A 22,081-nucleotide genomic window follows, 5' to 3' on the forward strand; every position below is an offset into this window, starting at 1 on the left:
TTCACATTTGATTTTTGTGTTTTTATTTGGTTCATTGATCAACATATAGCCGTCATTGAGACTTTCAAGACATATAACACAATAGGAAGACGAATATATTCTGACACAATATAGCACCATCAACATGGGACAAACTAGTAGGCAGAGAAAACAGAACAGTGACACAAATGCAATTTTTTGTTAAAGTATTTTTTCAATATTAATGCTGCAGGTGATTTGGAACAAATATTTACACCAGTCAATACTATTTATTTTTTTGGGAAGCCAATTTAAACATACGAAACATGATATCCTAAATAGTGAGTGTTTTTAAAAGTGAGGAGAAAATATAATCCATTAAATAAAGGCAAATTATTTTTTTAAAAACACAAAAGCATAATGCAATAGTGATGTATGAACAAATATTACATACAAAACAAGTCAAACACCTCAGCATGAAAAACTTTCCTTTAAGCAGGCAATTAATTTCCTCTATTTTCTCCAAATTTGTTCATCTCTACTGCAGACGTTGACTAAATACCGATTCCATAAATACTATACATGCTGGAATGAATACATTATGCACACAGTTGCGAGGAGCCAATCACAGCTGATTGGGTGAAAGGAGGACAGATGGTCAATCAATCACAGGGTTTTAAAATGTATTCATTCAATTTCTTTACACTTTGATTAAGCATACATGAAGCTATTCCCCTTATAATGGCTTATCTAGATAAACAGTCTTTAAAGGGAACAGTTTGCGGTACTCTGAGGCCAGCTCACGGGTCAAGTTTATCGGTTGATTGTCTTGAGCTCCAGGCTTAATGTTGGCACACCACTTTCTGAAAAATGATCATCTTTCCAAAAGCCAAGTCATGTTTTAATGTTCAAACAGTTTTACTGCCCATTCTTCTTTTTCTCTGAGGCATCAAAAAGTTCCACTGCCCTCGTGTTGGGTGAAGCAGCGCTAAAAGGGAAATAAGAAATCAGCACAAATCGAAAATCAAAAGCAAATGTTCTTTGAGGATGTAAAATAAAGACAGACTCAAGTCTGACTCCATGCTGGGTCCGTATTAAAATAACTGTCAAGCGAAACAAGCAGCTATTGAAAGCGACAGCGTGATGGTGTGTGTGTGTATGTGTGTGTGTTACCTTCACCACAAGTGGGGCCCAGCCAGGTGAGCGGGCATTGACAACGTCCAGTCACCCCATCACAGCGAGCCCCATGAGAACACTGACAAGAGAGAAAGCAGTCTGGGCCAAATCGGTCCCCACTACAGTCTGAGACAGTGGATAAAAAAGATGGAGGACACATGTAAGAAGAAAGGAGATTCTGGGAATGTCCACTATCAATCAACCGACCTTTTTCACAGCTCTGTCCAGTCCGTCCTGGAGAACAGAGGCAATGTCCAGTGGATGGCTCACATGAGTCACCTGAACAGTCACATGATCTTTCACACTTATGGCCAAACCTGCCAGCTTCACATCCTGGAAAATAAAAAAAAGAAATCCTTATGCTTTTAAAATAATACATATAAAATTCTATCAATTTATTTTGCAAAATTCACCTCAAACACATAAAAAATCGGAGCTGATAAATATAGTGCAGTAGTAGCAGCAGTAACCACAAATGTCCAATCATGAGAAAGTTCTTTTTTTTTTTTCTTGAGGTATTACAATTACTCATTTTATTACTCAAACACAAACACACAGGTTGGCCCAGCAATGTTTCTAAGCTGGTTGTCCCTCCCGCTGTGACTGAAGTGGCCATTTAAACGCTCACACTGCGTGTGAGATCCTAGCAAACAGGCAGGAGGGCACAAAGATGGAGGAGGAACGCATTAAGCGGTAGAGAAACACATGTCTGTCATCAAATAACCAGTCCGTCTGCTCTCCCACCTCACCTTCCTCCGGGCCTGTCTCTCTCCCCTGAAAGAACAACCCGGCGGTATTTCCTCACAGTAAACAAAAAATCATTCAGATGAATATTTTTCTCACATTTTAAATTAGAGCCCAAATTATCCTAATCATGATTGTTTAACTTCGGGAGACACTCTATTTAAAACATGGAGATACTTTTTTTTCCATTATTATTAATATACGACAAATAGGTCAATAAAAATTAAATTGGACTTTTGATATTCAAATACTCACGGCTTTGACACTGAGGCTCGTAGTAGCCTGGGGGACACGCACATTCGCCTGTCACACGATCGCAGGTCTGCCCGGCGTTACAGTCACATGTACGGGCACAGTTAACACCAAAATATCCAATTGGGCATCCTAGAAATACAAGAAAATATTTCTTCAGGATTTAGCAAATAAAATAATTTCATCATTATGCTGATAGTAGAAAAAAAAGGGCTTGCTTACTATGTTGACAGGAGTGGCCGTAGTACCCAGTTGTACAGTTGCAGGTGCCAGTGAAGCGATCACAAGTCCCGCCATTTTGGCATGAGCAGTCTTGAGAACAATTCTCACCATATTTTCCTTGTGCACAGACTACAAAAGTAACGGATGATAAAACATAAAAAAGGCATTCATCCAAATGTTTGCGTCAAATTTAGCACTAACCTGTATCACAGTCCGGTCCAGTCCATCCAAGGCCACATTTGCATTTACCATCTTTAGGATCACACTGACCACCATTTTGACACTTGCATGTGTGTCGGCACTGCAGGCCATAGCGCCCCCTAGGACAGACTGGGGAAATATTGAGAAGGAGTCATCAGGACATTGCAACAGCAATCAGAATACATCAGAGAACAACATGAATCCCTTCTGCAAGCACTCAGAGACAACCCCTTTGTTTATTTAATCAACAGGTCATTAAAAAAGAGGCAAAATAGTCCAATTTGGCACTGATATAAAGAATAATCATGTTTCTCTGGGCAATTTAGCTTAGGAAAACAACAAGGAAGATGTCTTTGATTTTCCATGTGTATTTATTTGCTTCCTTGCCAGATCCAGTGACATGGAACACAGAAAACGAGCTACTTATAGGTCTCTGTAAACATTCAACAAGAGACATTTAAGAGTTGCTGAATAGCCCCATGTGCAAGAGGATAACATAGTGAGTATGGACAGAGTGCATCCTGGGCTGGAAAACCCCGTTTACAATTGCTCAAATGTTGATAAAACAGATTGGCTTCAGTTTCCCAGGAACACAAGTCTGTAGTCATTAGAGGCCCAACACTAGAATGTGTTACTTCAATAATTTGTTTACTAAAAAGATGAAGATGAAGGCAAAAGTACATTTAGAATTATTTTGTGATGTTTAGCTCTCAGCCTCAACACATTTCTAAAATGATTTATTTTTAAAATATAATTGAATTTGTGATGCCGTTCAGTACCTTGACAGGACGGCCCCATTCTCCCAGCTGCACAAATACATCTTCCATTTGTTGGGTGACACTGACCACCTTCCCCACAAGTACACAGTTTGGTACAATCTTTGCCATAGTACCCACTTGGGCAGCCTGCAAGGACAAAATGAGGAATTAGTTATTTTCTCAACTGATTCATTAATATCATATGTCCAAGCAATGGCTGGTGTTACGGATATAACGTACGTGAGCTGCAATCCGCTCCGATGAAGCCTGCAGGGCAATGGCAAGTCCCCATTCTGAAGTCACAGCGGCCACCGTTGAGGCAGCTGCATCGAGACTTGCAGTTTGGTCCATAGGTGCCTAAGCGACATCCTGTTGTGATAAGACCCCAAAAAATATAGTTAAATATATCAAGTCGGGGAGTGGTGTATGTGGTGACTATTATTATTGTTATTTTTTTATATAAGCAGAAATAAAGTGGTCTTAAAAGTGTACTCACGTAACTCACAACTTGCCCCATAGTAACCAGGTAAACAAATACAGCTTCCTGTAACTGGATGGCATTGCTCATGGGCTCCTGAACACTGGCATAGTTGACTACAATTGTTCCCAAACGTGCCAGCTGGACAAGCTAACATAATGGAAAAAATGTCATCATTTAGCAAAAACTCAAAAGAAACATAATTATTGTATGAAATGAAGAATATAACATTCAGTGGCTATAAAAGGTATACACACCCCTGTGCAAATTTAGATTTAAATTAAAAAAAAAAAAAGGTTTTTCCATATTCCAAAAGTGTTTGATTACTTCCTCATTGTGGCATTTGAGGGGTGTGTAGACTTCTTATACATTATATTCAGTAGAAATACATCAGCGAGTCGAAACAGGAGTTAAAAAGTATCAATTGCGGAATAAGCTGCAGTAATATCACCATCCATGCATTTTTGAATTGTCCCATGCAGATGCACATAAAACTAACATGATACTGTTTAAAAAAAAAAACACACACACACTTTAATAGTAAAGTGGGCACTGGGAAAATTGAGCTTGAATGCAAAATTGTCTCATTATTCAACAGGAGCACTTTGTATTTGTTTTGAGTGAATGTGATGAAGATTACAAAACATCCATAGTGTACTCGCATAACATTAATGTCATCATTTCAAACGTGCAAAAGCAACAGAGAGGACTTTCAAATATAGTGTGTCTAGTCACAAAGTCTCTTTCTCCTGCCTCTCCGTACTGTGTGACTTTCAATATCAGCTGGTCACAATACATTCTTCAGTGCCAAACCCAGATACCACTCGGTCACATTTTTTCACATACCCTTTCTTTTACTTGTACCCGAGAATGAATACAATCCTGCGACCATCAGTCATAGTGCATGAATCTGTGAACCGAACATGTTTGCGGGTGAGATCGCCGCACTCAGTCAGGCAGCAGCGGGCAGCGTGGGGAACAGATAAGAAAGGCCTCCAGACTAAAGAGGCAATTACGGAGCTGTCATTATGCATGTCTGCCTTCCAAAAGCCCTTATCCGCTGCCGAGGAGACAAAAACAATGCCTTGTGTTTTACTTGGCAACTGGTGTGTAACATTTATCAGATGTCTGGGGAGTGTGTGAGGAGAGGAAAGAAGCTGAGTTGGTGTTGGGGGCGGGCTGGTACGCTAATGGTATGGACGACATGATGAAATGTTTCATAAAGTAGGGTAACTGTGAGTGTTTGGTGGAGTTCATTGGTACGAGCAGCAAGACAAAACAGGCACACTCATTAGCAATCAAATGCAAATTGTTTTCTCAAGTTTCCTTTGTGCTTATTGGACAAGTTGTTGTGACAGAAAAAACAAGTTTACAATAATGGGGGATGCATGAGCACACAAATAACTACAATAAGATGAAAATGAAAAACACGCTGTTAAAGTGATATTTATACAATAGACACATTGGTCATCCTAAAAGAAATTGTGGATGCTTCTTAATAATTATGATCTTTTTATTTGTTGTGTGATATCTTATGAGAATTTTCTAAAAATCCATTTTTCTAGATACCGTATTTTCCACACTATAAAGGTGCACCTAAAAACCTCCAATTTTCTAAAAAGCCGCCTTATAATCCGGTGCGCCTTATATATGGACCAATATGGATTCGTGGATAAGGACTAATTTATTAAAGTAAGCTTTACGTGTTTATTTTGTGTGTTGTGTGATATTAACGTTTGAGCAACGTTGAGTTATTGATATATTGTTATTGTTTTTACTATTTCGAGTGTTACTATATTGTGATTGCATTAACGTTTGAGTTATTCATTCTATGCGCCTTATAATCCGGTGCGCTTTATATATGAACAAAGTTTTAAAATGGGCCATTCATTAAAGGTGCGCTTTATAATCCAGTTGGCCAATATCCGGTATATATATTTCCAGTGTGAGACAACAAAACGGAAGTTTTAATAAAGTTCAACAAAATACTGACAAATAATTGAGTGAAAAAAGAACGCGCATCAGAAGTAATAATAAAAACAAAAATAAGTCTTTACACATTTCTCATGTTCATCACTGTAACTTGTCAGAACAGACAGACTCTGGGGTGTGTTGGCTCTTTTCTCTAAATTTAACTCTCTTCCAAAAATGTTATTGCTAATGCCTCATTTTCGGTATAATTGTGTTTAAAGAGAGGATGTTCAGAAGTGAGGACCTCCCTCACACCCCGTTTTAATGATGTGGCTTACATTACCCAGAATGCAATGAGGTCTTGCCTCGCCAGCCATGCGTTGGCAGGCTCCTGTGATGTGGTGGTAGCGGGTACCATTTCTGCACTCACACATCTGGCCACAGTCAAGACCATAAAAGCCGCCTGGGCACACCGTGGGTCAAATTTAAACATCTAAACAGCTCAAAATGCTAACCCCACAAAAAAGGAAGTTTTCTTAAATTTGTCACTCCCCTCGTCTCTTTTGGTACTGTCTTACGGCCAATGTCAGAATCAAACGGCAATGTTAATCTAATCGAGCGTCTGCGTTCATTAAGTGAGTTCATGTCGCGCACGTGTGGTGAATCTGGGACACATCAAAGTTAGCAGCAGCTCAGAGGCCATTCCCTTTTTTTGGTGCAAGAGAAGCCATAATTCGAGCACCTGCTGAGTCCGCAGGCACCGTCAATGCACAACTAAACAGAACCAGGTTGTTGCACTTACACCTACACGTCAGTCTGTAGCTTAGTGGAAGCATCTGGTTCTCATTGTCAAACCAAAAGAAAGAGATTGTTCAAGAGGTTAGTTGGTCCACAAAACAATGTTTGGTAAATATCTGGAGCTGGAAAAAATTTTTTTGACTTCAGCAGAATTGATTTGATCTGGCTTGGTGTGGATAAAGGTGCAAATGCATGACAATATTGTTATGTGTGTGTATATGTGCGTGTATATATACTATATAATATATTTTTATACGTGTATATATATAATATATATAATATATATATATATATATATGGACCATGAGCATGTTTTGGAAATAATCCGAAGCAATTATCTCATAGACCACCTCTTCTATGCATAAGGGAAGCAGTGGCCCATGTAACCAAAGGAAGCCACAAATTGGGGCGCACCAAATATGTTGGCGGTTTCATAAACTTAGGGTGTTCCCTTTAGTTTTTACATCATTTCCGCCAACTCCTCTGATGCTGTTCACTCCTACTTTAAACCCACGGACTCAATGTGAATGAAGTACACATGCCCGTCATTGTGTTCCCACGCTGACAGCATGGCGTCTTTACCTGCATTGCCTGTGATGTCATTAAAACTGGGCCACTGAAGATGCTGTCACTATGAATGACCTCGACGGTAACACTGTTTCAAAAGTACTTCTTACTGTCCGGTGGTTACTGTTACTTAACTACCTTTGTTGCCCAAGTTCCTACATAAGCTAAAACAGATCCATAGGGTCCATTGATGTACACAATATGTGAATGTGGTCTGGTTTATGATTTATTTTTACCAAAAGAAGGTGACTAATTTTCATATTAACGACAGAAGCCTGTGCAGTCTGCTGGTACTTGTTAGTTTCGAACCGTCCCACTTCCTCTCCCAGAGTTTATAGGTAGGCACAGAGGAACTGGTCCACAACGACTACCGCACACACTGTCATCACTAAAAGACTCCAACGCAGGAATAAATGAGCTCTTTAAGACAAGAGGATTATTTCCAGATTCTGGCTTGGGTAAGAAAGGGTGCTGTCAGCCCATAAAGCAGGTCCACAAAGGACCACACAGTCGGGAAGAGGAGGCCGCAGAAATTGAATGATAGAGAACAGAACAGAAGTCGCTGGTGTCATTTAAGCTGAATGAAGATAACAAAAATAACAAGCCAACATGACAGTGGAAAATATTTCTTTCTATTCACCACAATCACAAAAAAATAAATTCAGCCATTGTAGCAAGCTTTCTGAGCCATGTACTCTTCGCCATGAATCTTATTATTGAGTCATGTGAGGACTAAAATATCCCACAAGGGAAGGCCGTATCTTTCTATTTTGATTGTCGGAAAGAAAATACCCAATGAGATCTGGTCCATCTCACAGCACAGGCCTTTTTTCTCCTGAAGGGAGAGAGGCCCGGCAGACTGAGAAACTGAACACCTCAGCTTGAGGGAAAAGGGCCTCCAGAAAGCAGAACCTAGACAGACTGATAGGCCTGTTTCCACCGTTAAGGTCCAATCAGAGTGACGTGAATCATTTGAATGTTATGACTAGGGACAAGAGGCTCTGCTCTAATGGGGCATGGCCATGATTTTAAGAGGTCGTATGAATCTTTGGGCTTTGTCTTACATTTACATTAAATCTTAGTCAGAACATCATTTGAACAACTCGACCCAATTGTTAAGACAGTTTGACTAATGGCATCAACCTGCCTGGATAACTCATTTAAAAAAAACACATGGAATAAATAATAATGTACAATCCAGGATAAAATACATGTCGCATTATGGAATTTGTAGGGTTTTAAAATGGCAACGTGGAAGATGCTTTTTTTTTTTTTTCATTTGAGTCAGGAAACCAGAAAACTAAATCTGCAGCGTCCTCTGCTGGAGTAAAAAGTATTCACAGTATCACATCCAATAACACACGCCCCCCCCCCCCCCCCCACACACACACAGTACCTGTGAATTGCAGAAAATATAAAATATGCAAAATAATACACTCATGTATACTATATGAAAATAAAAACAGAAAACTCATAAGTGACCCCTACAGAAAAGATGTTATGAGTAACAAAAAACACATGGGGGCAGCAGTCGCTGCCTAAAATTCACATTGTACTGTAGTGTAACTTACTTTCTTCGCATTTGTGTCCAATATAGCCGAGCCCACATATGCAACGTCCAGTGAGAGGGTCGCAACCCAGAGAGCCGTTTTGGCACTGGCATTTATTGATGCATCCTTGACCCCAAAAACCTGATTCACATGCTGCAGAAATAAGAAATACCCCAAATATATCATATCTGTTTTGCAATCGTATTTAATTGCATTTATGAAAAATAAGATGAAATTTCTTGTCTCACCCAGCTGACATGTCTCCCCATAAAAGCCTGCAGGACATTGCTGGCTGCACTCCCCAGTTTTGGGGTCACACAACCCTCTACCTGGGCAGTCACAGGGCTTCTCACAACCTGCGCCAAAGAAACCCGGCTCACATTCTACGGTGCAACACACAAAAATATACAAGGGTAACCTTTTTGACACTTCACAATTAAAAGGGGGATAATGTGCTGGAATTGAGGCTGTTGACCTGTGAACATTAACCACTTGGACATCATGGAGTAGATAATGCTGCTGTGGCCTAACAAAATAATTACACTGAGAACAGATTTCCTGTGAAGGGATTATACCTTTCTCACATTGTAGGCCGTGGTATGCAGGCTTACAGATACAGCTCCCCATCTTGGGGTCACAGCCAGTGGAATGTTCTCGAACACAGTCACATTCCTTCGAACAGCCAGGGCCGTGCGTCCATCTGGGACAAGCTGAGGAGTAGAAGACGAGAAAATGTAAAATGTTGCTTCGCAGGATTACACGCGTGGTAGAGTTTCTCACAATGGTGTTTCCCAGTAAAAGAGTTATTATTGTTTTCTTGGATATCTTATTTCGCCCTTGGGTGGTTTGGGTAGTTGCACATTTTCTTCACACCAAAGAAAATACTTAAGAGGCCCTGCTTGCGCTTTTTCCAACTTGAAGCCAGAACATGCAATTGTCATGTGGTAGCCAGCCTAATTTCACTCAATATACCAACCTAGTAAACTAAATAAAAATCAACAAATAATCATATAAAATCTTATCCGATCTCTTTTTAAATACTACTTAATACGTTAGTTTTTTTTTACACTCATGTTCAACAGATGTCAGATAGTAAAAGACTTTTACACCCATAATATTATACAAGGCGACCAGTGATATTTTTTGTAAAGAAACTTATACTTTCACTCAAGCATCACTTTCAAGTACTTTACACGAGACGGGCCTAGAATCCTGCAATAATGCAAGATTGCACATTTGAATTGAGACAAGGCTGACTTTCTACAGATACTGATTAAAAGATGTGAAAATCCAAGACAGATGCAAGTTTAAAAGAATGATAAATATGAATTAGCATTGTTACATTTACATGCATTCTGCCAAGACTGTCCCAATGCAGCAAAAACTCCACTCCACCCTTGTCCTGCTTGACAGAGGCTTTGTGTGAGATGCAGCTGGAGTCTCTGGTTACACCCTCTCCACCCTCCAAATGTCGCGCTGCAGGATGGAGCAGGCAGCTGTGAGAATCTGACAATATTTCTCAAGCACATTCTTCTATCATTCTCTTTCGTGCTTGTACTGTGAACCACTTTGATAACCGACCCAAAGAGAAAATCTTCACAATGTCGAATTGGAGACTTAGAGGCGATCCCAAAACAATCGGGGGTGTCAACGTGGTGACAGAAGAGCTGAGGAATCTTTACTACAAAAGACTGCTGCCGATAGAGAAGCACTACTCCTTCCATCACTACCACTCTCCGAGTTACGAGGATGCGGACTTTGACAACAAACCGATGGTGTTGGTGATGGGTCAGTACTCAACAGGAAAGACAACTTTTATCAGGTATGATATTCTGATGCAACTAGATGGTATCCAGGTAAAAAGCACATCTGTTTGCAGATATCTAATCGAACAAGACTTTCTGGGGAGCCGAGTGGGGCCGGAGCCGACCACGGACTGCTTCACAGCACTCATGCATGGAGAGGCGGAAGGAATCATACCAGGGAATGCCCTCACCATGGATCCCAAAAAACCATTTCGCAACCTTGACCCTTTTGGGAATACTTTTCTAAACAGGTGATGGAGGAGGGAGGGCAATAGACTCTACGTTAAATTGTGTTAACGATAAATACTGATGTAAGTCTGATGCATTGATGCTGCATTTTCCCTTTGGTATCTTTGGAATTTTCACTTAGCAACAACATCTCTGAGCATTCACAGTTGAAGAAATTTGCATTTAAGTTGTAAAAATGTATAATCATTTATATGCAGATTTCAGTGTGTGCAGATGCCCAATCAGGTCCTTGAGAGTATCACTATCATCGATACACCGGGCATCTTAACCGCAGCAAGGAAAAAACTTAGTCGAGGTGAGTTAAGATACCAAGTTTCGTCTTAAGCATCCGCACAAAAGAATGCCTGAGGCAAGAGAGGAATTTGAATGATGCAATACTCAATACAATTAATTTGATTCGTGACCACAGCAGATGAGAACAATTTGACAGACTTGGGAGGACAATTGTAGAAAGTATCAGAGCAGTCTCTGCTTTATTTTTTTTGACACATTCATCTGTGGGTGTAACTGGAATCGCTTGCAGGGCCTCTGGGATATGCTACATGCTTCTCACTGTTCCTTGAGGCACAAGGGGCAGACCCCATTACCATAGACGTTAATCAAAACCCCATGTTCTTTCTCCGAAGGTTACGACTTCCCGGCAGTGCTACGCTGGTTTGCCGAGCGTGTGGATCGGATCATCCTGCTGTTCGACGCGCACAAGCTCGAATTCTCGGATGAGCTCACTCGGGCCTTTGAGGCTCTGTTTGGCTACGAGGACAAGTTACGTGTGGTTCTGAACAAGGCTGACAGGGTGGACTCGCAGCAGCTTATGAGAGTATATGGCGCCCTCATGTGGTCACTGGGAAAAGTGTTCAAAACTCCGGAGATTTTGCGAGTTTACGTCGGATCCTTTTGGTCGGAGCCAAGGCAGATGTGTGACCACTACCAGCTGATCGACTTGGAGGAGGAGGATCTGTTAGCCGATATTAGAAACCTCCCACACAACGCCGTTGTGAGAAAATTGAATGACTTGGTGAAGAGAGCTCGACTCGTGAGGGTAAAATATCTGCGAGCAGATCACCTTTAATGATTCTCATTATCAGTGTCGATATTATTTGATCTAATATTTGTTTTGTTGGTCTATCAGGCTCATGCACACATCATCGGCTATCTGAAGGAGGAGATGCCGACTCTTTTTTGCAAAGAGAGCAAGAAGCACAATCTGATCTACCAACTTCCCGTCATTTTCACTAAGATCCAGCAGCAACACAGAGTTCCAGCGGGAGATTTCCCCGACTGCACCAAGATGCAGGTCATATTGAAATGTTGTATTAAAAGAGCTTAAGAGAGGTCAACCACTTTGGGAATGGCTGTGATCCAGAAAATAATGTCCCATTCATCACCTTGACATAAGCCGGTCAGCTATGAAATGGATTTGGAATATTTGCTCCTGAAAAACCGCGACAATGTTATTTTAAACTCTCAAATGCAAAGTAATTAAACTAATTGATTTAAACGTTTTTTGTAAAATACTTTGGGTGGGGGAATCCCTCATTTTCCCAATTATAAGCTAAATTAATGTTAAAACAAATGTATACATAACTTCATGCTTTATTTCTTTCCCCAAATGTGATCTAACTCAACATTCACAAATTTACTTTTCCAGGAGCAGCTTTTGAGTCAGAACTTCTCAAAGTTCAAGAAACTGAAACCAAGTTTGATGGCTTCCCTGGACAAACTCCTAAACAATGACATTGCTAACCTAGTTCCCTTACTTCAGCAACAAGAACTTCAAAATAAACCCCTGGCTGGAGTTTTAGATGGTGAGTTCCTGGGAACGTTCAGGCGTGACCATTACAAGCGGCATCCCTTCAAGGAATTCAAAGATGGCGATGACAGTGAACAAGACTCCATTGAGTGGATCGTGGAGAAACACAAACCAAAATATGATGAGATCTTCTACAACCTCAGCCCAAATGAAGGCAAACTTAGCGGAGCCAAAGTCAAAGAATGGATGACGACAACACTTTTGCCAAATTCTGTGCTTGCTCATATCTGGAGGTTGTCAGACGTTGATGCAGATGGCATGTTGGACAATGAGGAGTTTGCGTTGGCTGTGCATCTTATTGAAGGAAAACTGGAAGGCCATTGGCTCCCGCGTGAGCTGCCTTCTCACCTGTTACCTCCCTCGAAACGACTAAATATGACTGATGAGGAATCTAACTAAGACATCCAGTATTTACTAACACAGTACTGTAATTGTTTTCTTCACTTTGAGGAAAAATGTGACGTAGCTGCAACATTTTGTATCAATGCCATAATTAAAAGACGACTTTACACGTATCGTGATATCTGCTTCCTGAGAGCACTAAAAACAGAAAAACAGCACTAAAATTTTGAACTATAATATGAATTTTGTACTCACCCAGGTGGCAGTGTCGACCATATAATCCGGGGGAACACAGGCAAGCTCCATATAAACGGTGGCAGTGTCCATTATTGGGACAATTACACTTTCTCATGCAATTACTTCCAAAGTAGCCCCTTGGACAACCTGTGATTACAAAATAAAACAAAATTTGATGTAAAAAAATTTTTTGGGTGCAAATGTGTGTGTAGAAATACAAACCAGCCTCGCAGAGTAGTCCTTGCACCCCTGGGGGGCACAAACATTTCCCAGTCAGAGGGTCACATGTGCCTCCGTTCTTACACTGGCACAGACTGTTACAAGCCGGTCCATAAGTGCCCTGCGGACAAGCTGGAGAATAATGTGGGTCTTAAGAAAAGTACATCTGTGCTCAAGTAAGTACCATATTTGGTTTTACAAAATATTTTGTATTCAGATCTTATTTTCTTATATGCATGTGAACTTGTGCATAGCATCCAAGCAGCACAAGGCGTATATTCTTTATCAAATGTGACATTCTAATAGACTTATCCCACGTGTCTTTTCCCTTATGAGAACCAGCAGGACTCAGGTTCAGACCTGAGACAGCCAGGCATGGGAAGAGTGGAACCTTGCTTTTAGAGTCGGCAATGAACATCCTTGGATGCAGGCCTGCTGTGAGCCCTGGCCTTGGAAGGCAGCTCAAGGATTGATTCCCCCAGTGCTTTTTTTGTTCAGTAGTCCATAAAAAAGCTTCCAACCTACGCAGGAGAGTCGACGGGTTTTGATTTATGTCCTTGGATCGATGCACAGAAGGCTATCGCACTCTGGACCACACTTCTATAGGTAGCTCAAATAGAACTAGCAGATGGATTATCCCATGAGGTGGGAACATTGATGGTTTTGTGTGTACGTGTACAAATACATGGCCAAAAATAACCGGTTAAATTATAAAGGATAGTTAGTCTAGCCAAAATACTATATTATTTTTCTGCTGATGCTGTGTGTGAATTCCCCAAAGATCACCAAATTCTAGATGGTTGTGTCTTTATGAATGTGAATCACACCATTCACAATCATTTAATAAATATAAAGAAATTGTTTCAAATTTACAATGTCTAATATCTATTTTATGGCACATCCCTTACTGGAAATTAATTTAGTAGTGAACAAACATTTTTGTATTGTACATAAGCGGCAAATGAAAACAAATCTTTTTAAAGTATTCTGGAAACTAAAGAGCGTAGTGCCAATAGTGTGTGATGCAAAAAGCAGATGTGACAGAAACTCGACATGCCGGTAATAATAAATTGTTGAACTTACTCTCATTGCAGATAACGCCAGCCCATCCTGTTGAACATTCACAGCGGTCTTTATTTTCAGCACAGTGTCCATTTACACAATCTTCACATTGCCAACTGCAGTCTTCCCCAAAAGAGTTCTCCAGACACACTGGGATGAATAAGAAAAGTTGGCAAAAACTTTTCAACTGTCAGAAATTGGTGCGTAAGTAATCATGCTTTTGTTGTACCGATTTGGCTGTCCAATCTAAATTCTTCTCTGTGTTTCATGAGGCTTTGAAACTGTTCACCAGAGTGACCATCATCATCATCGTCACTGCCATAACGGGAACGCAGTGCTGCTGTGTAATGGAGAAGCTGGGGAACGTTATGGAAGTACAGGTCTGGAAACCTTGAGGCTTCCAGTTGCTCTTCATCTTCTTCGTCTTCCTCCTCATCATCTTCCTCCAGCTCTCTACCATATAAAGCTAACAAAGGTGACACAAAACCACCATGTTAACTATGTCGTATAAGTTGTCACTAAATATTATATTTAAAAAATATTTTGTATGACTCAATAGAATTTCATGTCGATTGAATCGCTGGCTTTATACTTTATACAAACTAACAACCTGACTTAAATCAGGAGTGATAGATGTAGACACATATAGATGAAGAAATCATTCAATTCATGGGAAATTGTATTTAAAAATAAATAAATAAAATTAGGTCAAGTTTACTGACAGATGCAGGTGTGCTGATCTTGATCCAAGCGGAAACCCTGTTGGCAAAAACACTCGTATGTTCCCAGGGTGTTGACGCAACCATGGTCGCAGCCTGAAGTCTCTGCCTGACACTCATTGATGTCTTATAGAATAATGGAGGGGAACAAACAAACAAGAAATGAGTTATAAAAAACAGTCACCTGTTTATAAAATCTATTTTGGGCTGAGACAGCGCTATTTGTTTTTATTTGTTTGTAATATAACGATTGGGATCTTGCCTGGTACTATTGATTGCACAAAGGCATTTGTGAGATTGTTTAATACTGTCTGTATAATGTCTGTTGTTTATAACAGTATCTGGAAAAGCTTCTGTTACTTGAGCCTGTTTGGGGATTTGAGTGCAGCATCACAGTGCCACAAAACAAAAAGCATAACAAAGACGAGATAACGCGCCAACAATCCAGAAGTCTTACCGTCGCAGGCGCAACCATCTGGGTTTTGTGTGTGGCCGGCTCTACAGCTGCATTCGTAGCCGCCTGGATAGTTTCTGCAGAAGTGACTGCAGCAGGATTCTCCGTTGACACACTCGTCACTATCTGAGGTCGGTAGGTAGCAGTGCAGTGTAAGATTCAGCGTAAAGTAGATGGTCCATGAAACTAAAAGAAGTTCTTACCTACACAGGTCTTCCTGTCGTGGTCTAGCTGGTAGCCACGATGGCAGGAGCAAAGGGGCCCGTTGGTGGTGTGCTCACACTGATGAGAGCAGCCTCCATTCTTCTTCTCACAGCTGTTAACAATCTCCATCTCTATGCCTGAAGTGTACAAGTGCACATGATCACAGAAAAGACACAAAATTATCAGCAAATGTGGACAAATTAGTTTAGTCAAGCAAAGTCTTCATGCAGTGCATACGGAATGTCCATCACCATTCGGAATGTGTGCTCAGTCAACTGTCCACTGGTTGACTAATGTATCATCAGTTCTGGTTTTCCTATAATTGGTCTCAAGTGGAGGAAAGATGTTATCTTTACTCACGGTAGCATCGTTTTCCATCTGCACCAAGCTCAAAGCCCGGATGACACACGCATCGAAAGGAGCCCAGCATGTTGACGCATCCATGAGAGCACGTGTCATGACCTGAACTGCACTCATCGATGTCTGTTGAAGACGGAACATGCAAGGCAGGTATAACATAACATAACATAACATAACATAACATAACATAACATAACATAACATAACATAACATAACATAACATAACATAACATAACATAACATAACATAACATAACATAACATAACATAACATAACATAACATAACATAACATGCAAACCCTTTGTGTACCTTCACAGCTCTTGCCATCTTCAGCCAGAGTAAAACCAGGTCGACATCTGCATTGAACATGGCCATCCACCGAGACACAAAGCTGTGTGCAGCCTCCATTTTTCTCCTCGCAGGGGTCCCTCACTGCCACACAAAACACAGAGGATATGACCTACACATGCTCATCATATCAAAGGTATCTTGTTGATTTACGGACTATTTTGTTAAGGTCTAATGGGGAGATTGTGACTGATTACTTACATTCACAGTGTCTTCCATCAGTCTTGAGCTTGTAGTTCTTTCGACACTCACATTTGTAGTGATTGTTACCCTTGTCAAGACATTTGTGCTCACACCCACCATTCAGCACCAAGCAAGAGTTTACGGCTTGAATGCAAAAGAGACACATATATTAGAAATAAAAAAATGGCATCATAGAATTTGTATCAAGAAAAACATTTGTGGTGCTCTTGAGCGAGGCACCATCCTCACTTGATGCAGCACAGTGAATCTGGTTCAAAAAAATAAATCAAAATAAAACAACATTTGGTTTGAAAGCTGTAAATACAATGTAAGTCAGGTACTGCTGGCAGTTCTAGCGACTTTCTATTATTTCCATTCAATTACTGTGTACCAAATATGAAATATCACCTCTGTGCTTGAGATTTTATAGGAAGAAAATATTTTCACACTGATGACTTTAGCAGGCACAAACTCTGTTTTCTTGGGCAAAGAGACGACAGAAAGATGGAGCGAGAATCTCACTATATTGCTAAGTGTTTATGTTACTCGTTTTCATTTTACAGCATAATAAATGTTAAACTAAAGCAATTCAATTACATTCCCGAAACATTTTTTTTTTATGTGTGCACCAATGCAGCAACAAAAGCTCGTGAGGAAAAGTGCTGAACTTCTAACTGCTTACCAATGCAAGTCCGACCGTCGGTATGCGTGCGGAATCCTTCCCCGCACTCACAATGGTAAGAACCTGGTTTGTTGATGCACGTCTGCTGGCATCCTCCATTAAGCTCTGCACATTCATTGACGTCTAACACACACAAATGTACAATAATGATAATGATAAATTTAACAATTTCGTAGAGTAGATTAGTCATGATTGTGACTTGAGCACAAACACGTCAACAAAAGACATTTGTATTCACGTGTGTAGTTCAAGTATTTGATTGTGCATATGATTAAGTGACCCACTGACAGATTTTTGGCCGTCGTGCAATAATGGCACAATATTAGTGCAAATAAGAAACGATAACGTACGTTGACGAAACAAACAAAGGTGCAGGTTTGCTAGGGCATAAAATGCCTTCACATGTGAGTACAGTTGGATCTATTTCAAGTGCCACGATAAACTGTTAGTGTAGACTCCAAGTGCAACATAAGGTAGGGAACGGGACTGCCAGATGGCGAGAAAGCAAAACATAAATCATTATGAGATTATATAAATGAACTTCATTAATGGAATGTTCGGATGAGCAGGCAAAGGTGTTGGTGCAAAATGGCTGCATCCTAATGTTGGTGTTACCTTGACATGATTTGCCATCTGGCCCCAACTCACTGCCCTCTGGACACTTGCAGTAGTAGCTGCCAATGGTATTGCAGCAGTATCCATCACAGCCTCCTTTGTCTACCTCACATTCATTTATATCTGAACAAAACACCAAATAGTGAAAATGATTTCAATACGATGACATAAATAAATGAAATAAATCCTTAACGACAGCAATGCATTAAAGATAAATCATGTTCAAACGTGATAGCGAAATACATAAAACCATTTTGGACTGTGTATGTATGCACATGAACATGATAATATCCCGTTTTGGCCAGGAAATGCCAGGAAGTTAGTGTAAAAGAAGATACAGACACAAAAATGAGAGAACAAGACTAATTGCTTTATTCATGGGATTAAATCTCAAATGGAAAGTACTGTTGTGTCACTGCTTTATTAATACGGGTGATAAGTTTCCCATCCGGTAACACGGACAACACACAGCTGCTTAAATGCTCTTATGTTCTCTACAGACAAACCGATTCCAGATCCCTGTGAATATCATTAAGTCTTACTGGCAAAACCTGTTCTCTAAACTTCAGAATTTCTCAAAGGATCTTTACTCTTCCTGCACCAAAAACAACCTCAAGTATTCTGGCAGCTAATAAATTTATATAACATTGGCCGGGTATCATTTCCCAATATGTATATGCAACAAGCAGCAGGTGTCTGTGGTATGTTTGTTTTTCAACAGTAAACTTAATAATGATGATAAAAAACAAGAACCAGTTCAAAGCAAAAAAAAGGAGTGAGACACTGGAAATATTTATGAGAAGCCCTGATTGATTAAGATCATGCATTTCCACTTCAAAACGTTTAATAAAGTAGATGCCAAGGAAGTGGTTAGAAGAGGTTTTGAAGACAGGCAAAAGAGTCTCGCCATGATTAAATCCATGTGCTTGTTGTCACTTGACATAAAAGAAGAGCCCAAAAGTCCTTGGGATATTGGACCATGTATTTCCGGATGAGACACACTCAAACAAATGTGTGATCTTACTTATGTATGTTCTCATTTGCGTTCAATTTTAGTGCAAACCTTAATTTGGGCACCGATTCAAATTACCGTGCAAAATCGATTGGGAAAAAAAGAAATAAGAAAAACATACGTCTGGCACTGAACATTAAACACAATATTTTTTCCCCCCAACTATTTCATTAGTATCACACCAAAGGATTAACTTCAATGAATCAATACCATCACATGGTCAAAGCCAAATAAAATAATAATTATTCCAAGAGGGATATATTATAATAAGGATTAGATCTGAAGCAGTCATACTGAGAAAAGTACAGTATATATAATTGAGTGGAATTTATTTTACACAATATTACCAACAAAACAGAATTCAGATAGATTCGCTAGTTTATTGTTCTTATTTTTACTTTTTCGTTTCAGAAAAGAACACTAAAACAGGTTTGCATCTACTGTACATACACCCTCCATATAAGAAGCAGGTGTGTTTGATTTAGTAGCACTGTAAATCAATCCTGTTCAAACATGAACTCCGCAATTGGGGTGAGAGGTGAGTCGATGGGAGACACCCGAGCTATTTGAGACTCTGACAAATACTCGTATAAATCACAAGATAAAAACCTGCTCGTCGTAACTTTCAATTATGATTGTACGCAATCAAACATCTGTAGCGTAAGTATTGATTATGAATAACAAAAACGTATGTGAGTAATTGTAAGCAAAGCAAAACATTTCATCGCTAAAGAACGCCAAAACGTGAACTTTTGATTGTGAGAAAAACAAACTCATAGAAATCCTAACCCAATTTATCACTCCAATGTGCAATAAGCAAATAGTATGAGTCAAAACAATCACAGAAGACAGCTGCCTCTATACAACACGTGCTTGTGACATGCTGCCGTAAACAAGGTCTTCCGTTTAAAAACAGCGACCAGACAAGCTCAGGTGATGGTCTAAGTTGCCAAGAAAGCACAGCACTGTTGTTGTTTTTATTGCAACAAGACTCAGCAGAAATGGAACCATTAAAGTAAACCACCACTTCCAGAGAATTTCTAACACCTTTAACATTCAAGAGACCCCATTGTGCAAACTCCTAATCAAAGCTCTAATTACTGCATAGTCAACCTAAATTTGGCACTTTAGTGAAACAAGAATTTCCTGGACTATTGCAGTAATACTGCAGTAAAATGTTATACGTGGAAATGTTATACATTAAGACTGATATTTACTATAATGGGGATCAAAACTTACCGTATTGGCATCTTGTCCCTTTAAAGCCTTTAGGACAGTTACATATATGATCTCCACTCTCTGCGCATCGACCGCCATTAAAACACATATTGGCACTGCATATTCCTAAAATTGGGACATACATTTTTTTACATTACAGAACGTATGGTTAACTGCTGTATGATTGATATATTTTAGGGGTCACGGCGAAAACTTTAAAATGCTAATACCCACTATGTAGACAGCCTGCTTCGCCATCCCTTTGAATCCAACCAGGACAGCACTTCAAAACTGTTTGAATATCTGTCCTGTACATTTGTCTGTATGTTGTGTAGTATGTTGTCCTGTGGTGAGCAGAATTGATTTCCAGGTTGTAATAGTGATAGTCAACAGGATAAATTGTTCAGTGTTGGAGAAAGCAGTGGCTCTCACCTCCTCTCATAACCTGTACACCATCTGTGCTCTGTGCAGCCCTGCCTCCATACCTTCACCATGCGAGTAAAAGCCTGAACACAAGGCTGAGGGCCCCCCAATAGGGACAGCTCCTGGTCGGTGCAAACATTGGGCCTGAAATGCAGACAAAGACGAACAGATGTGCTGCTGATTCCATTTAAATTAGTTCTACAAAAGATAACATTTTGGAAGATGAGTCTCATAAAAATTTGGTTTGTTGACTTTGATTTTTTTTTCAATCTAGGTTGGATTGGATTTTACAAACAATCCAAAACTCTGCCAAATGAAATATCCAAGTATATAAGAATAAACTAGTAAGTATTTATTCATTCAACAAAATTATAATGTCTGCAATAAAAGATTATATTGTTAATGCGTACACATGTGCAAACCATATATTAAAAGTGCATTGCAGTAAGTAGCAACCATCGCTCCAAGTTATAAGAGTTTGTCAAGTATCTAACTAAGCAAGGTCCACCTCTACCAACCATCTGGCTCCAATTCAAAAGAGCCTCAAGTTGATTAGAGGAAGTGTTCAGCTTTTCTTGTCATTAAAGCGTTTCATTTAACCTTGCCCAACACGCTATATTTATTTTAATAGACGTCTGTTGGCGAGTGGCGAGACTTAATAATAATAATAATTATTATTATTATATATTATAATTATGGTATGCAAGAGCCACCAATTAAAAACCTGCATTTGTCAATGGTTACTTGTAAGTGCGAACTCTAGTGGTCATCAAAGAATCGATTTTCGATCGGTCAAATACTTGTTTATATTGTGTGCGCGCGCGCATGCGTGCGTGTCTGATAAAAATATATCTATATCACTCCATAAGTGCGTTAATGTTTTTTATGTTGCTATAGTATTTGTTTTAACAATTTCAGATAATGGATACTGTAAATAATCCACTTACATTCCGAGTTGCAATTCCAAGGATGATCCGACGTGCAAGGTGCTGAATATCAGACACAAAGTGAAAATATCTAGGAACATATTTTCTGTCCGTTAGGAAGCTGATTTAACAGGTTGGCGTGAAGCATCTGGGTCCATCAAATGAGGAACATGATGATATAAAGGTAATCCGTTTTGAGACTCGGCTGTAAAAGTTCTTGCAACTCTAGTACTCCGCAATGTGGTCCCGATTTGAGCGCGCGTCTGCTGTGTGAGAGGATGTCGGCGTCTCTTGTCAACAGGTTGCGCGCATACGCACCACCCACAGTCACAGAGTGGCTTGGTTACCAACCCCCAGTAGCAATGACCTGGAAATCTGGAATTTACACCATCATATGAGCGATTACAATCTGGTTTGATAACTAGAGACGTACATAGTAAATTGATAGAATATATAATATAACACTTTATTTATTTATTCACCTTGGGGTATGCACAAAATTGCAAGGAGCAAAGGTTAAAAGGCTTTTAGTAAAAGCAAAATTTTCCGATCACACATTTCATTTAATGGCATTATGTTACTATTCATAACAGTTT

At 39.8% G+C, this 22,081-nt stretch overlaps 2 protein-coding genes across 4 annotated transcripts; one reads left to right on the forward strand and one right to left on the reverse strand.

The window, feature by feature from the left end:
• megf6 (multiple EGF like domains 6) lies at nt 1-21,764 on the reverse strand. The gene is made up of 28 exons (XM_061281629.1): nt 21,507-21,764; nt 20,569-20,703; nt 20,371-20,480; nt 20,158-20,262; nt 17,907-18,029; nt 17,292-17,414; nt 16,628-16,753; nt 16,388-16,510; nt 16,077-16,199; nt 15,716-15,853; nt 15,516-15,638; nt 15,062-15,184; nt 14,569-14,805; nt 14,361-14,489; nt 13,281-13,409; nt 13,077-13,205; nt 9,191-9,325; nt 8,864-8,998; nt 8,637-8,768; nt 3,808-3,939; nt 3,552-3,680; nt 3,333-3,458; nt 2,554-2,682; nt 2,353-2,481; nt 2,134-2,262; nt 1,342-1,467; nt 1,132-1,260; nt 1-946 (listed from the first exon to the last, which is right to left on the reverse strand). The coding sequence occupies exons 1-28, from the start codon at nt 21,584-21,586 to the stop codon at nt 867-869; spliced, it is 3,567 nt and encodes a 1,188-aa protein (XP_061137613.1). The 5' UTR covers nt 21,587-21,764; the 3' UTR covers nt 1-866.
• LOC133155950 (EH domain-containing protein 2-like) lies at nt 9,952-12,994 on the forward strand. 3 transcript variants are annotated; one of them, XM_061281631.1, is made up of 6 exons: nt 9,958-10,437; nt 10,495-10,671; nt 10,867-10,964; nt 11,296-11,708; nt 11,799-11,963; nt 12,318-12,994. In XM_061281631.1, the coding sequence occupies exons 1-6, from the start codon at nt 10,217-10,219 to the stop codon at nt 12,876-12,878; spliced, it is 1,635 nt and encodes a 544-aa protein (XP_061137615.1). In that variant the 5' UTR covers nt 9,958-10,216; the 3' UTR covers nt 12,879-12,994. The 3 variants fall into 3 exon arrangements, with proteins under 3 accessions (XP_061137614.1, XP_061137615.1, XP_061137617.1); XM_061281633.1 differs by having other exon boundaries at nt 10,264-10,403; XM_061281630.1 differs by having other exon boundaries at nt 9,952-10,671.
• Nucleotides 21,765-22,081: the final 317 nt, after the last annotated feature.

The sequence above is a fragment of the Syngnathus typhle genome, linkage group LG6 (genome assembly GCF_033458585.1).
Source record: "Syngnathus typhle isolate RoL2023-S1 ecotype Sweden linkage group LG6, RoL_Styp_1.0, whole genome shotgun sequence".
NCBI classification, from domain to species: Eukaryota; Metazoa; Chordata; class Actinopteri; order Syngnathiformes; family Syngnathidae; genus Syngnathus; species Syngnathus typhle.